At 36.7% G+C, this 14,755-nt stretch overlaps 1 protein-coding gene across 5 annotated transcripts in view; it reads left to right on the top strand.

Annotated features, from left to right (window-relative positions):
- Positions 1–1,923: 1,923 nt before the first annotated feature.
- Positions 1,924–14,755, top strand: part of LOC149534651 (P-loop containing nucleoside triphosphate hydrolases superfamily protein) — a 119,788-nt gene continuing 106,956 nt past the window's right edge. For 3 of the 5 annotated variants that reach the window (XR_016356645.1, XR_016356647.1, XM_089802940.1), the window contains exons 1-4: positions 1,995–2,574; positions 2,883–2,984; positions 6,206–6,350; positions 6,539–6,661. Coding sequence is in view for 2 of the 5 variants with exons in the window: in XM_089802940.1 (XP_089659066.1) it covers positions 2,131–2,574; positions 2,883–2,984; positions 6,206–6,350; positions 6,539–6,661 (814 nt within the window). In the remaining 3 variants the exon portion in view is untranslated. Of the gene's footprint in view, positions 2,575–2,882; positions 2,985–6,205; positions 6,351–6,538; positions 6,662–14,755 lie in introns of all 5 variants that reach the window. The other 2 variants (XR_016356646.1, XM_089802941.1) reach the window with 1 other exon arrangement.

The raw sequence follows: 14,755 nt of genomic DNA, 5'->3' as shown, positions 1-14,755 counted from the left end.
GATCTTTGTTGCTCTCCTTTTGAACCTCTGCATCTTAAGAAAAAAATTGATTCTCTAACAAAAGTTAGTGAATAGTATCTAATACTCAATCTTGGTTCTAACCTTTATTTTGGGAAAAAATGGTAAGTACTCTTTATTTCATCCTAATACTCGTTGATTCTTGATCTTATTGTTGAGAAGTTTTAGGAATTTACTTTAAGCTTAAGCTATAATGTATATTCTAAAGGGTTATTTCAGAATCAAAAGGTTGATTAATTGAGCTTGATAACTGTTATAAAGGAGAGGGATTGGATATGTTTTAAATAAATCAATTGTTTTAGTTACAATTGGGTTAATAAAAGGATAAAATCATTGTGTAGATACTATATTACCATTCCACATAAGGTTCCATTTGAGCTGACGGTTCGTATTGTTAAATTCTTCAAATGAGCCTCTCGATAATATAACTTTATTGTTTTACATTCAAAGTTTTATTTGTGTTATGATTGAACTTGGTCAGTAGATCTATATTTGATTTAAAACTATTACTTCTTGACACAAAGAACATTGATAAGTAGGAGATAATTTCCACAGCTAGTCAAATTGTGATATGAATATCAGGATTTAACTGTGTGATTTTTGAGTCAAACTCAATGACCCATGTTTCATGAGTAGTGATTCAACATGAATCCATCTCTCATGAGAATAAATGGAACACTTAGCACTCATTGGATCTAGGTGATGCTCACAGGGGTGAAGCATCGGGACTTCCCGGGAGGTCACCCATCCTAGTACTACTCCAGTCTGAGCGCGCTTAACTACGGAGTTTCCTCCATAGTTAAACCCAAAGCTTGCAACCCCATTTGCAAAACCTTCACCAAGTGTTGTGCCTTATGAACCATTCATTAGAAAGCCCCTTAAGCTCATCAATTGATAAGTAGGAGATAATTTCCACAGCTAGTCAAATTGTGATATGAATATCAGGATTTAACTGTGTGATTTTTGAGTCAAACTCAATGACCCATGTTTCATGAGCAGTGATTCAACATGAATCCATCTCTCATGAGAATAAATGGAACACTTAGCACTCATTGGATCTAGGTGATGCTCACAGGGGTGAAGCATCGGGACTTCCCGGGAGGTCACCCATCCCAGTACTACTCCAGCCTGAGCGCGCTTAACTACGGAGTTTCCTCCATAGTTAAACCCAAAGCTTGCAACCCCATTTGCAAAACCTTCACCAAGTGTTGTGCCTTATGAACCATTCATTAGAAAGCCCCTTAAGCTCATCAATTAATAAGTAGGAGATAATTTCCACAGCTAGTCAAATTGTGATATGAATATCAGGATTTAACTGTGTGATTTTTGAGTCAAACTCAATGACCCATGTTTCATGAGTAGTGATTCAACATGAATCCATCTCTCATGAGAATAAATGGAACACTTAGCACTCATTGGATCTAGGTGATGCTCACAGGGGTGAAGCATCGGGACTTCCCGGGAGGTCACCCATCCCAGTACTACTCCACCCTGAGCACGCTTAACTACGGAGTTTCCTCCATAGTTAAACCCAAAGCTTGCAACCCCATTTGCAAAACCTTCACCAAGTGTTTGAGTTTGACTCAAAAATCACACAGTTAAATCCTGATATTCATATCACAACACAAAGAACATTATTATATTCTTATACAAAACAATAACCTTTTTTCTAGACAATTATAATTATTTTGTATATAATATGCCTATTGTAATAATCACTCCGAAGGATTCATAAGACTCACCAACGGCTACATTGCCTAACAAAAATTTAATTAAATAAAAAATAAATATATTAAACATATTTTTAAAACTGTATATCAGACTTGTTTTTTAATCGATAAATACATCTGTTAACAGGATTAAACAATTCTCTCTTTAACCGTCCCGCTCTGTTTTTTGGCGGGGAAAAGTCTTCAATTCGTCGAGACGGACTCAAAAACTTTTATGCATTACAATTCCACCTTTGAAATTAACAAAAGGAAACAACCGTATGATAACTGCTTATCATCTGCACCTGCAAAATCCAAAAGTGCATACAATCAGATCGAGTAGAAAATGGAAGCGGTTAGCCCGTATAGTTCGTTTTAAGGCTATGCAGGGTTAACTGAGGGCATGGCAGGGTGCAAAAATCTGTTTGGATACCTGGGGAAAAAACCAGGGGTTTTGACTGCAACTACTACGAGTGCAGGCTGCGCTAACAATTGCGAAGGCGGTGCAGACGTAGGTTCCGGGGTCGAGTCCGTTGGGAAACCCCCGGGGAAGAGAGTTCGGATGAAGCAGTCCAGTTTTGGGGTGACCAGCAAGGACGGAAATTTAGTTTGGGATTTGTCGGCTTCAAATAAGGCAAATGCGAATACGAGCCCTCAAAAAATTGAGGGCAATGTTGAAAAAACAGGAAAGAGGAAGAGACCAATGCGTCAGTGCGTCCAATCGACTCAGGCAGACAAGAAATCGTCTGATATGGAGGGCGGGGACGAAGCAGCCATTGATTCTTCCAACGCTAAAAGAAAGATTAGAAGCTCTAGACGAAAAAATACGGATTCTTCTCCGAAACAGGTAATTTTATTTGGATATAAAGTTTCAAGAGCTCTTTTGGATATTCTGCCTGGAATTTGTTTGTCTAGTCGAGTGCGCGAAATGGAAGTGAAATTTAGTAATGCCCGGGAGTTTTTTTATCGACGTGCAGATCTCATTTTATTGTTTAGTACACGTAGTCGATATATAATTCGTAGTGAAGGACGTGATGATTGTGTTCGTATATTTCGTTAAATATGTCAGTTGTCATGTGAATTCAACGCTTATGGCTCACGGTCCCGCTGCATTGTATCTGCTTACACTAAACTACTCTTAAATGTGTTCCGCAGAATGAAAAGAATGCTTCTGTGGATGGGAACATGGATTTAACGACTGCAAGGAGAGGCAGGGGTAGAGGTAAAACTAGAGCAGCGGAGTCTCCTTCTAAACAGGTAAGAATTATTAGTGCTCACCAAAATTGAAGTCTTTATCTTGTCTTCTGGAATTTACACCTGCGGTTCTATAATAGAATCCCCAATACTTTCATTTTAGCTCATCCCAATTGGCACATTATATTATTATATTAAATATATAATTCTAGGGTAATTTTTTGTATAATAATAAGCTCTTCAAAGCAATCCAGTGTCGCCTTTGCTCACATTAGAATAGGGAAAGTAGCTTTTACAACAAAACAAAATAAATTTTAAAAGGTAGATCATTAGATAATCTAAGTGGTTGCCAAATATGTCATTGGGATCTGTGCGCAAACTCTATTGACTATTTTCTCTCTCCTTTTGAGTAGGTTGCATTATATATCGCTAGGATCTATGTGCAAACTCTATTGACATTGCTTGCAAGATTTCAAGCCAATGGTGTAAAATAGGATGACAGATAGAGCAATGTAACCTGCTAATATCACAATATAAAGGTTTGCACCATAATTGAATAGCAAAATTGCCTTAAACCCAAATATAAACTTTTAAGTTGCATGACTATTGAGCAATCTTAGTAATGGAGGAATTAACATTATGTTACCATCTCCTTGGGATTTGAGATTTCGATTGAGAGAACCTTAGGTTATTCTCTTGGTTGGTAAACTATGATATTCAACAGATTATTAATGAGCATTTGATTAATGATTACTGAAAAGGGTTTTATGAATAATCAGATTACTTGGGTAGTTAGAGTCCTTGAAAAATGCATATTGAATTAATTTGAGGCTTATGTATTTTAACTCAATATTTCTGATAAGGTCTGAATGGTAAATTATGAGAGACATTGTATAGCATATAAATAATAGCTAGAAAAATCAGATTAAGCTTTACTAGGGAGTTTATCCAACGCTGTGGATATGTCACTGCCAAGTATGTATATCACAAGTGGCTTGACAAGCCAACCAAAGTAGAAGGGGGTGCATGGTTTGCTTGGAGGTAATGGAGTTTGTAACCCTGGAAATGGTGTTAGACAATCTGTTGGATAAAACATCAAAAACTGAGTTGAAAATCATGACAGTTGTCTAAATGCTTGGACTGTGCCATACAAGATTCTAGAGAACAATAACTTGGACAAAACATGGAGTAAGGATGGAACGTCATTGATTGTCCTATTGTGAGCAGTAGAGTGCCACAAGCAATGCAGAGAATTACATTTGGAGACAATCAATTGATGAAGCAGTATGGTCTGTGAAATAAAGTTGGAACAGTTTGAGGAGTGGAAAATGATGACTAAGTATTAAATTCACTAGAGATATCCTAGTTACCAGATTCACTCCTAGAAGGTGGAATTCGAAATTCAGTTTACTGCAAAGTTGGATTCAGATCGAATTCACTCAAAATTCTGTCAGTCAGGTTAATTTGCTCAAAATTCTCTCAGAATGACCTTGTAAGAATTTTGGACGAATTTGGAAGACTTGTGATTTGGATAGAGGAACCCAAAACAAATTTGGGACGAATTTGACTGAAAATGTCATTTTATTGACTTTCATAAAGATTTTTTGCCAACTTAGGTCTATTCGACCCTCCAACACTAAAAGTGACCATTGAAAAGACCAAAAGGGTTGTTATATGTGTCATTTGTGACTGAAGAGAAAAACTTCGTGCCTCATTTTGTCGATGAAGTTATTTGCTGTACATATATATATATATATATAAAATCTTTTATGGACGAACCCAAAATGAATTCGAACCCAACCCTTAAAAATTTTGGACAAATTTTGAACCCAAATCTCGAACTTGCATCCTTACCAGAATCTGAACTGACAACTTAGGAGATATCTGTTAATGTTTTGAACCAGTACAGAATAACTTGCGATATACAAAAGCTTAGAAAAGCATAAGAATAGATGATACAAACATATATCCTGGGAAAACCAACTCTCAACTTGAGGGTGAAAAACCCAACCCCACAAAAGATAGACCCTTAATAGAACGATCAAAAAATAAATACAAGATCTCAGGCATATGATTGATAGTCAATCAATAGATGCCTTAATTCACAGTGCCAATACACTTGCTATAATCACTGTTTGAGTACAAAACATATATAATGCTTTAAGCATCTCACAGATGCTACTTAGACAAGAATAATGATCCTCAATAGTATTGATCATGCACAGATTGGAAAATGCCGAATAAAAAATTTGGCATCCACACACACAGGCAGCTCCCCATACATACACAGGCAGACAACTTCCGATACAAAATGAGGCAGGCAGGTCCCGATACACAACCAGGCAAGGAGCTTCCGATACACAACACAAACATATTAACCACACACCTTGGAGAACATTTTATCTTTCTTCAATGACTGACCATCCCAAGCCATCGAAGAGACGCACATGTAAAGCATAAAGACCACTGTTAAAATCACCACTGACTGTAAATGCAAACGTCCAAGGAAACCCATTGTGACCTTCTCAAAAAAGAACTGGTGATAGACAACAAGGAGGCAACGATGCCAAGTCATCAATAATGCATAAGTTACAAAATAGACCAAAGGAGAAGGTATAGATGTGAACTGACACCATTCCAACAAAGTTTTCAACAAATGCAACTGAAACCAACTGATGCTGCCAGCACGAACATACTTGAATTCCGACAACTCACAAATAGAGAGAGAGAGTAATAGAAACCTCTTGATGCTAATTAGATGAACTACATAAAGCCATCAGGGAGCTGGAACTCATATCAATTAACTATGAAGAATGGACCATGATAAGAAGAGATTATCATCACACAAAATTTTTGAGAATCATTATTGCAGAGAATTACAGGTAATTGATCTCTCTTGCAGATACATAACTTTAACGCTCCCTCTCTCAAAAATAGTTGTTGAATTATCTTCATTTCATCCACAGATGTCATCTATCCAATAGGAAAGTCTCCTCACTCAATAAAATGAGTGTTGTTGCATTACATTTTATAATTCTACTGATGATTTTCTGTCTTAAATTTTTGTAACTTGAGAATATATATTATCATTTTAACATTTTTTTTCGGTTAATCATTTATCTTTTCATAGATACCCTTCTTTCTTCCTCTTATCTGTCACATGGATATGACACTTCACTTAATGCTTGTTGATTTTTCTTGTATTTATTAGATAATTTATTGCTGATTATAATATAAACATGTCTAATCTTTTGTTGTAATCTTGTAATTTAATTTCTCTGCAGATAGATGGAGTAGCAATGCCTGGAAAACGCCAATGCACAGACTGTGCAGGTGCATGTAACTGTTTGGCTAATGGAGAAGGGCTTGGAGATAATATGCCTTTAGGTTCAACTGCTGAATGCTCTTTGAAATTTCTTGGAAAAGCTGGTATTCATAATATGTCTCCTTTTCCTGGCTGACTGACATATCAGAGTAATTTTGATATTTCTATTAATTTCATGTATATAAACTATATTATTTGTTAAGCATGTATAAGATGTCAAATCCTTATTAAATACATTGCATAGCTAATATTCTGGATAAAGTACCTGAATCAGATACAATTTCATATACAGGTTTGGAGTTCTCTTCCCGGACTCCCAAGAAACAGGTTTTAAAGCAGCTAAAGTTGAAAAGTGAATTACAAGATTGTGGTTTAAGGAATAAAAATTCTTCCAATGCAGAAGCTCCCCAAAACAGTAAGCCTGAATAGTAATCTTTCTTTTCACTCAAATTTTGAGAGCACAAGTTCTACTGTAATTGAATGTTATTTTTGAGTGCTATTGATGTACCCTAGTCATTTGTTGCCATCAATTTAATTTTAAATTTGTAATCTTCACACAACCAAAATAAATTTATATTTGAGCTTCCACCTAGCTGTGTTTGATACCCAGGCAAGATGGACTGTTTAGGACTTGAACCTAAGATCTCCCAAATGTTGGTCTGAGTCCCTGCGAACTACTATGTCAGACATTTTTTAGTTTGGGAATTTAACTTAAAACCTTCCAGTTTGTAAGGTTCACACAACCAAATTCATTTATATACGAGCTTCCAATAAGAACTTAGGACCTGCCAAATTCCAATTCAGGCACTCTAGCAACTGAGCTATCAATCCTTTGTTTGTAAAAGATTTCAAGCTAAGCCTTCTCTATTGTTAACATTGCAAATTTGTAAGCTTCACATAACCAGTTTTATTTTGACAATTCCATAGAATATTTTGTTAAAGGGTATTCAGACGAGCCCTACTATTCTCTAGGTGGGCGGGGTGGGTTGACAGTACTCGAAGCAATGGAATGGAGCGGAGTTATTTATGACTCAGAGGCCTTCTGATCAGCTGGATATACTACTGCTAGACCTGGAACTGCTGGTGCAATGTGTACTGCTTAGCACAGAGTCAACTGCGAGAAGGTGCTGGTACTGGTGTTGGTGGTCCCTACTTATCTATAGGCAACTGCCCTGTAGGGCAGTGGAATCAGCAGAACCAGTGGCTTCCCCTATAGAATGGTAGGCAGAATCAACAGGATCAACGGGGTAAACTGAATCATCCACTGGTGCAAATGCCCGTAGGGGCTACTGTTTCTTATCTACAGAATGATTTCATTCTTTTTTTTTACGAGGTTTTGAAAGAGTATGGGAACAAGATATAATTTCCAAGGAATCATGATATAGTTTCGTTGAATTTCTCGATTCTTTTGGAATGGGAAGTTCTTGCAGTTTCCCTTCTGAATAAGGATAGGAAAGGGATATGCGACTTCTGCTGGGGAGGTGGTCTTCGATCATTTCATACCCTTGAATGGCTTCATTCCCCCTCCCTTCCCTTTCAACCGCAGAGGCTGACATTTGATAAAGGCCTACACCACCTAACAGCAACATGATAGAAATTGCAAGACAAAAACAACCTGCTTTCTATCGCTTCAAATGAAAATGGAAGTAGTGTATCAACACTCACAAAATATTAGTTGCTTAGGCTTTACACATCTGCAAGCTGGAGCTTCAAGCTTTGCTTCTTAAGCTTTGTATTGAAGGACTCAACTTTGACGATCCACCAAACTTTGGATGATCCACTCAACTCTGGATGCTTAACAACACCCCCAAGGCCTCAATTTCTAGCAGTTGACTGTCTCTTGGAAATCCCACGCCCTGTATTTGATGCAGGAGCATCTTGGGTGCATTCCTATCCTGCTCAATAGATATGTGCTCGATTATCATTGTGAACCTGTTCGGTGACTTCGTTGCTGATTGGCTCGGTGGATGTGTTACTGTCTTCATTCACCAAGTAGCTCAGGTTCTTCTTTTACTGAGTGATTTCTGTTCTGTGTTCACTGAGTACCTTGGTGACTGTTTGCTGCTGTTGTTCGGTGATTTCTTGTTCTTTCACCAAGTTGTTTGTCTGGTTCTTTTTTTGATAGGTAACATATTGATTTTATTAAGATAGAGCTTACAGAGATAAAAGTTTCAGATATGCCATAGTACTAAGTGGCCCAAAACACACATACCCGCCTAATCTCCCATTCCCCATTGACATTATATAGTCAATATTTACAAAAGGGGGCATTAACATCCGATAAAAAGGCCAAACCCTTTCACTGTAATTTTCATATTTCATGAAGAATGTAAACAAAACAAACAAAATCAGGACCCCAGAACATGAGCCAAAAGACTTTGGTTTCGGTCACTTGAACCTTTTAGCTGCATCTTCCTTGGTGAAATTTGGAATTGCACGGTCATCCTCCACAGCCCATGGCATGCCCTTGCGTTTTGGTCCTTGAGGGCACTTCCAACTGGTTGAAGTTGTGCCCGCCTTTGCTTCCAGCAACATGTCATCCATGCACCAGCCACCATGGTCTCCCTTGAGGCATCCTGTCCATCCCTTGCCATCTGAAATCTCAATGGCTCCCTTGGCATCCTCATGCTCTTATGTGGAGTCGACTTCATGAAACCCCTCCTCGCCTCGTCCTTAAACCAGAGCGTTTCCTCTAGGTAAGTGACCACCTTCCTCCATCCTTCCGCAACTTTTGGCAAATGCACCCCTTGTGGAGATGTAGAAGATCAAATTAGCAGAGGTTGAACTTGAGAATCTCCCACCCCCAATCATCCTCCACAGGCCTTGCCCCCTTACCAAGCCAACACCTAGCACTGCTTTGTCAACTACATCATCAATCCCTAGCAGCCATTGCGGATCTATACAAGCTGCCATAACTCAGCAAACTTCCTCCTTTGACTCACCAATTAGCAACGCCGGAGCCATGAAGAGAGACGCAATGTCTTAATTGGACCTTCGCCTCCAATAAATGTCCAAGTATTTCAACCTCAAAATCTCATAGATGCCAGCCATAAATTCCTTGTCTTCAAACAAGAAAATGTTTTTCAGCCTCTTCGCTGTGATCCTCCCTTCACGTGAATGGGTCTGGTTGTCTGATTCCAACGCGAAATTAGCTTCCATCTCAGTTTTCTGAGCAAAGATTACTGCTGAAATCAATCCCTGCCCACCTTTAATCACACCCTCGAAATCTCTAGAAGCCTAGACTTTGAGAGGTGTTGCTTTATGATTACATATCCTTTGGCATGCGCGAGGTATTAATCCTTCATGAGTGCCCTTCAATTTGGGAGCTCAATCTTATAATTGAGAGAGGCACACACGCAATGGGGAAATTTAAACACACAAAAAAACTGTTCCAACACCCATATCCCTTACTCCAAATTGAGAAGCCTAAGGTCTTCAAAAATATCATCCTGGTTCCCTAAGGAACCATCCACTCCCAAGTTGGCCAACTTGTCTGCCAACTTATTTGCCTCCCGATAGACATGGGTTATCCTGAAGTCTTCAAATTCCGCCAACATGGGTTACACTTAATTTGGGAAATGTGTTTATCAAGGTGCCATGACTTCAATTTCTTGTTCTTGATTCCATTAATGATAATCTCTGAATCTCCTTCCAGATGCACTCTATGTATACCAAGCTTGATTCCTAGAACTAAAGCCTCCTTGGCTGCTTTGCATTCTGCTACATTATTTGTGCCATCCCTTAGACGTTTAGCCACAAAGACTAAGGAATTTCCCTTATGGTCTCGTGCTATACATCTACATCCAGATTTACCTGGTTTTCCTCGAGCAGCCCTATCGAAATTAATTTTAATCCATCCCTCCTTTGGTGCTTGCCGACAATATTGTTCTCTTCTACAAGTAGGATCAACCCTTACAAGCCCATTAACAGGCCGTTGTTTGTTTGGTTTTTATTTGAGAGCTTACTTGTGTACTTAATTCAAGGTCGTAATTTAATGTATTGGATTGATCATTGGGATGTGTGTAGATTGTTATTTGGTTGGCCTTCTCCATATGATGATCTAGAATCTTCTGTAAGCCGTTTTGGCAAGTATAAATATAGGAACTTGGTCTAGGTTTGGCAATAAGTTCAAGGGGGAATTAGAATCGAGAAAAGAGATAATAGATCTCGCATGCTAGAGGACATTTGATTTGTACATGATTCTTTGTATTGGTCAAAACTCGGAAGGTCTCACAGTCGGGCATGTACGATGAAAGTTTGATGAATATATGAAAGATCTTGTTTCTCTCTCCTTTTTGGCGTTGTCTTTTCGTGATTGCTTCTGTTCTGTCAAGTCTGCAAGGCTGGTTGATTGCTAGGACTGCATTTGGCCCTAGTTCTCATTTTTGCCTTGCGCCAATATTGGAGATCAATGCATATAGCCAATAGTCTCTTGAACTTTCCTGAATGGGTGCCTATAGTGGCACCTTTTCAGTTTTCCAAAGTGGGCACTTAAAGAGTTGACTTTTCCCATTCTCTTTTTAACCACTCAATACGTGTGGAAGCTTGACTCTTTGGCTTCCTCAAATCCACGGCAAGATGGGGTTTTCTTAATTTTACTATTAGAAATTAAAAATAATATAAAATGTGCTCACTCATATAAATTACATTTACCTTTAGACATAGGCCAAAAAAAAATAAATTTCAATCCCCTTATGTCCCTTGGACACTTTCCTAGGTACATGGAGACCTATAATAGCTCGCATTAATTTAATTTTCTAAATCTTAACTGAATTAAGGATAAATATTATTTTTAGATGATGGAGGATTGACCTACATTGCTGGATGCTTCTGCATCAGAATTACTACAACATGTTGGCTAGAACCCAAATCTATGTTGCTGAAATATTAGTTTCTTTGCTCCAGCATTTGAGCTATTAGTTTTAGATTTCAAGTTTAATCTTTTGTGAGCTTAATATCAAATCTACAAGGTTCTAATAGCTAAAATTATTAATAAATGAGCTCAAGTTGTTTAACCATTATAAATAGAAGACCTAATACTATTCATCTGTGCGCGTTTGGAGGCTATGTTTTTCCTCAAATTTTCAGCTTTGATGAAATATCTTAGGTGTACCAAAGCCTTGTAAATTCATGCTTCTGCATATTTACCAAATCACAGTACTTGTGGAAATGGAAACAAAAATGGATCATTTTATAGCTAAGTAGCCGATTTTGCTGCCTGGCTGGACAGATTCGGGTCCAGTTTGCATGTGGTCCAGTCAACTGCAGGTTCACGTAGGGTGCTTACATTTGGCATTTAGTTTGTCCGAGATGAGCTTGGGCAAAGGTGGGATGAACAAAGTCAAATGAATTTGAACCTTACACAAACCTTGACACCAAGTGACGAGTTTTATCTTTTTTACCATTTTTTAATATTTGTAATGGCCCTCTTGCTGAATAAGTCTTGGAATAAGGAATATTAGTATGTAAAATTAATAATGAGATTTATTTCTTCCAAGTCCTCAATTTTAATATGACAACTATGTAATTTGACAAGGTAAGACCCTTCAACAAATAGTGTGTGGGCAAGATATAGATCCTTAAGGATTACAGTGCTTATGCAAGTCAATTTATACTTCCAAAGATAGTGGCCTTCTCTTTCTCAACAATGGAGGTGTATTATTGGCCTTGTCTTCCAAAGATTATGACTGCATATAGTTATTAGATTTCTATTCCAAAATTAATCTTTGAATGAAGGGGATGAGTGGTTGGGAAGATTGATTATAGTAATTAGTTTGTTAACTCAACCATGATCTTCGAATTCTTGTGATTAGTGATCTGCAGTATTGTTCTTCAATGATATAGTTTCTATCTCCAATATGGAATTAGTTGGTTCTTCTATGATAGTTATTATGTGTTGTTTAGATACAACATAGATTGCATAAGGTTTCTTTACAATTGTTAAAGATGTTGTCAATGAAGATTTGATTCATTGATAGCCATTGCTCCTTTCATCATTCTTTAATTTTGACAGGTATTATCGATGCTTGCTGTCTTCACCAATTTTGCTGTTATCTTTCCCCTATGGTTGCCATGGTTCTCGCTTAATAAGTTCTGATCACCTTTTTTCTAGGTGACTTATTTAATATTTCTGTAATACTTTGACCATTAAAGGTCAAAGTATTTCAGAAATATTGTTTGACATCTCTTGCTCTCTTCATCCTGATGATGGATCATGTAGTGTGATTCGAAACGTTGATGGCAAAAATCTTTACACAATCAAATCCAGAAATATATCAATTTATTTTTACATTAAAGGTGTAGTCGATTAATTTCCTTAGCCAACTGCAATATGCATGCCATCAATCAATCCACCCCAAATGTCAATTGTCAAATGCTCATGCTATCATGAAAGTTATGCATCGAATTGCAAAAACAAATTGATCAGTGTCATGTATGAACTGATCACTGCCATGTCCTGAATGTCAAATGTTCTCAAGGCCAAATCAGTTCTAAGTAATTGCATGAGCAGTGCATGCTGAAACTATTTAGTGTTTGGGTATCAAGGACAACTCAAGGATAGGAGCAACACATTCAAGTCTTTTCCTTGTTTAATGAGGCACATTTTAGGTGCTTTTCCTTGGCATGGTGTGATGCTCCCCCGCAAAAAAGAATTTAATAATATATATATTTAAATAATAATGATAAGAAGAATAGCTTTATAAAAAGAATAATAATATAAAATAATAAAATAATACACACACACATATATAAGATGGTGTGATTAGTGAGCAATAAAATCTAATTGTTGTTATGAAGAGGATCAGTTAGCAAGAGTTGTCCCATCTATTACGAGGGGTTGCAATCCTTTATAATAGCAAGATATGATAAAACGTTCTCCATCATTCAATTCATCATTGAAAAGGAGAAAAAGGATATACTTATTTTAATATTCATTGGACCTGCTGACAATCTACAGGAGTAGATCCATTATTGCAGTGGGTGATATAAGTGTTGAAGAATGATTATAAATTAGTTTTTTACTCTTTACAAGGAAGACATTAGAAAGGAACTGAATCCAAATAAATCCTTTAATGATGCCTATATATATATATATATATATATAGATATAAGAAAAATATCTGAATTATTTGTCGAATAATCTCTATTATATATTTGAATGATTTAATATATATCATAATAATAATATCATTATTATTTATAAATATATATTAACACTCAGTCCTATTACTATATTAAACTGAGAAGAGGAAGACATAGATGTTACCAAGTAGGGGCTTGGACATATTTAAGCTATAGATCTTTGTCCTAGGATAGGGTAAGGGTGAGCGTTCTGTAAGCCTTGATGGATACAAACTTGGAACTGTAAACTTTGAGGGAATCCATTGTTGGTTTCTAGGCAACTTGGATAACACCTACTCCTTCCATTGTTGAGCCAAATATCAATATGATTGGATATCTGGAAATTAGTAGATGATTTGTCCTGAGTAAATTCATACTGTTTATGAATACCTTAGATTGAAATTATTGTATTTTAGGACATAAAATGTAAGAATTTGAATTAGTATCTAATAATTATGTCTAACTTGATGTGGGACATTACACATGGTTTGTTTTTGTTTACTAGTGCTCTCCTTTTCAAGAAAAATAAGATTAACAAATATATATGATTTCATATTTTGAGGCGTGCAACCCATGTGCAATGCAAATGGCCCGCTGTGGATCCAAATTCTATCAATTTTCAAATATGCAATTGGACATTTAGGTATTTTTTTTCCTTCTCATTTGTCAATGATCTTTTTGAATTTTTTGTCAGTTTCATTCTAAACAGCTTGGAGTGCATGTATACTATTCTGCCCAACAATCATCTGATCCTTCCAGTGAGTTTCATTCAACTGGGCTCCACTCACTGGGGTTTAAAAGGCTTATCAAATTCTCATTGAGTTAAGCACTTGCTGGAATAAATGAAAGGAATTTCCTTTTAGGTATACTACAAAATAAAATGTTGCTTTGAATAACTGCTAGCTTTTCAGAAACTGGCACGATTGTTTATGGGGCATTAGGAATGAAAGACTGAGAATTTTCCCTATAACTTTGTGGGGTCTTTTATTTCCTATATGGTCATGTTCTTAATTGGAAGGTCTTGTAAGATTTACAATTTTACACCACTTTTTCTTGACATGTGATTTTAACTTCTGGTAAATATATCATTTCATCTTTGGTTTGTCAATTAGGATTAGTATATTGTGAATCTGAATATATATCACTATGTATTGTTTTAGTGATTTTACATATTTAGGTAATATAGTGCGAGATTTTTGGTAGCAATTTTGTCTAATTTAATGTAATTAATTGGGGAAATTTAAATGAGGGTGATTTATCGATCTTCTATCGAAATATTGCTCGTATTATGATATAATGTTCAGGTTTAGAATAGTTAATTGTTGCTACCTGTAATGATAATTTTAGTAGAGCTCTTTGTTGATGGTTAAAGATTAAAAACTGTAAA

This window comes from Cupressus sempervirens, chromosome 10 (assembly GCF_028749045.1).
Source record: "Cupressus sempervirens isolate cs-2001-9-10 chromosome 10, ASM2874904v1, whole genome shotgun sequence".
NCBI lineage: Eukaryota > Viridiplantae > Streptophyta > Pinopsida > Cupressales > Cupressaceae > Cupressus > Cupressus sempervirens.
This window is presented reverse-complemented; position numbering and strand designations above follow the sequence as displayed.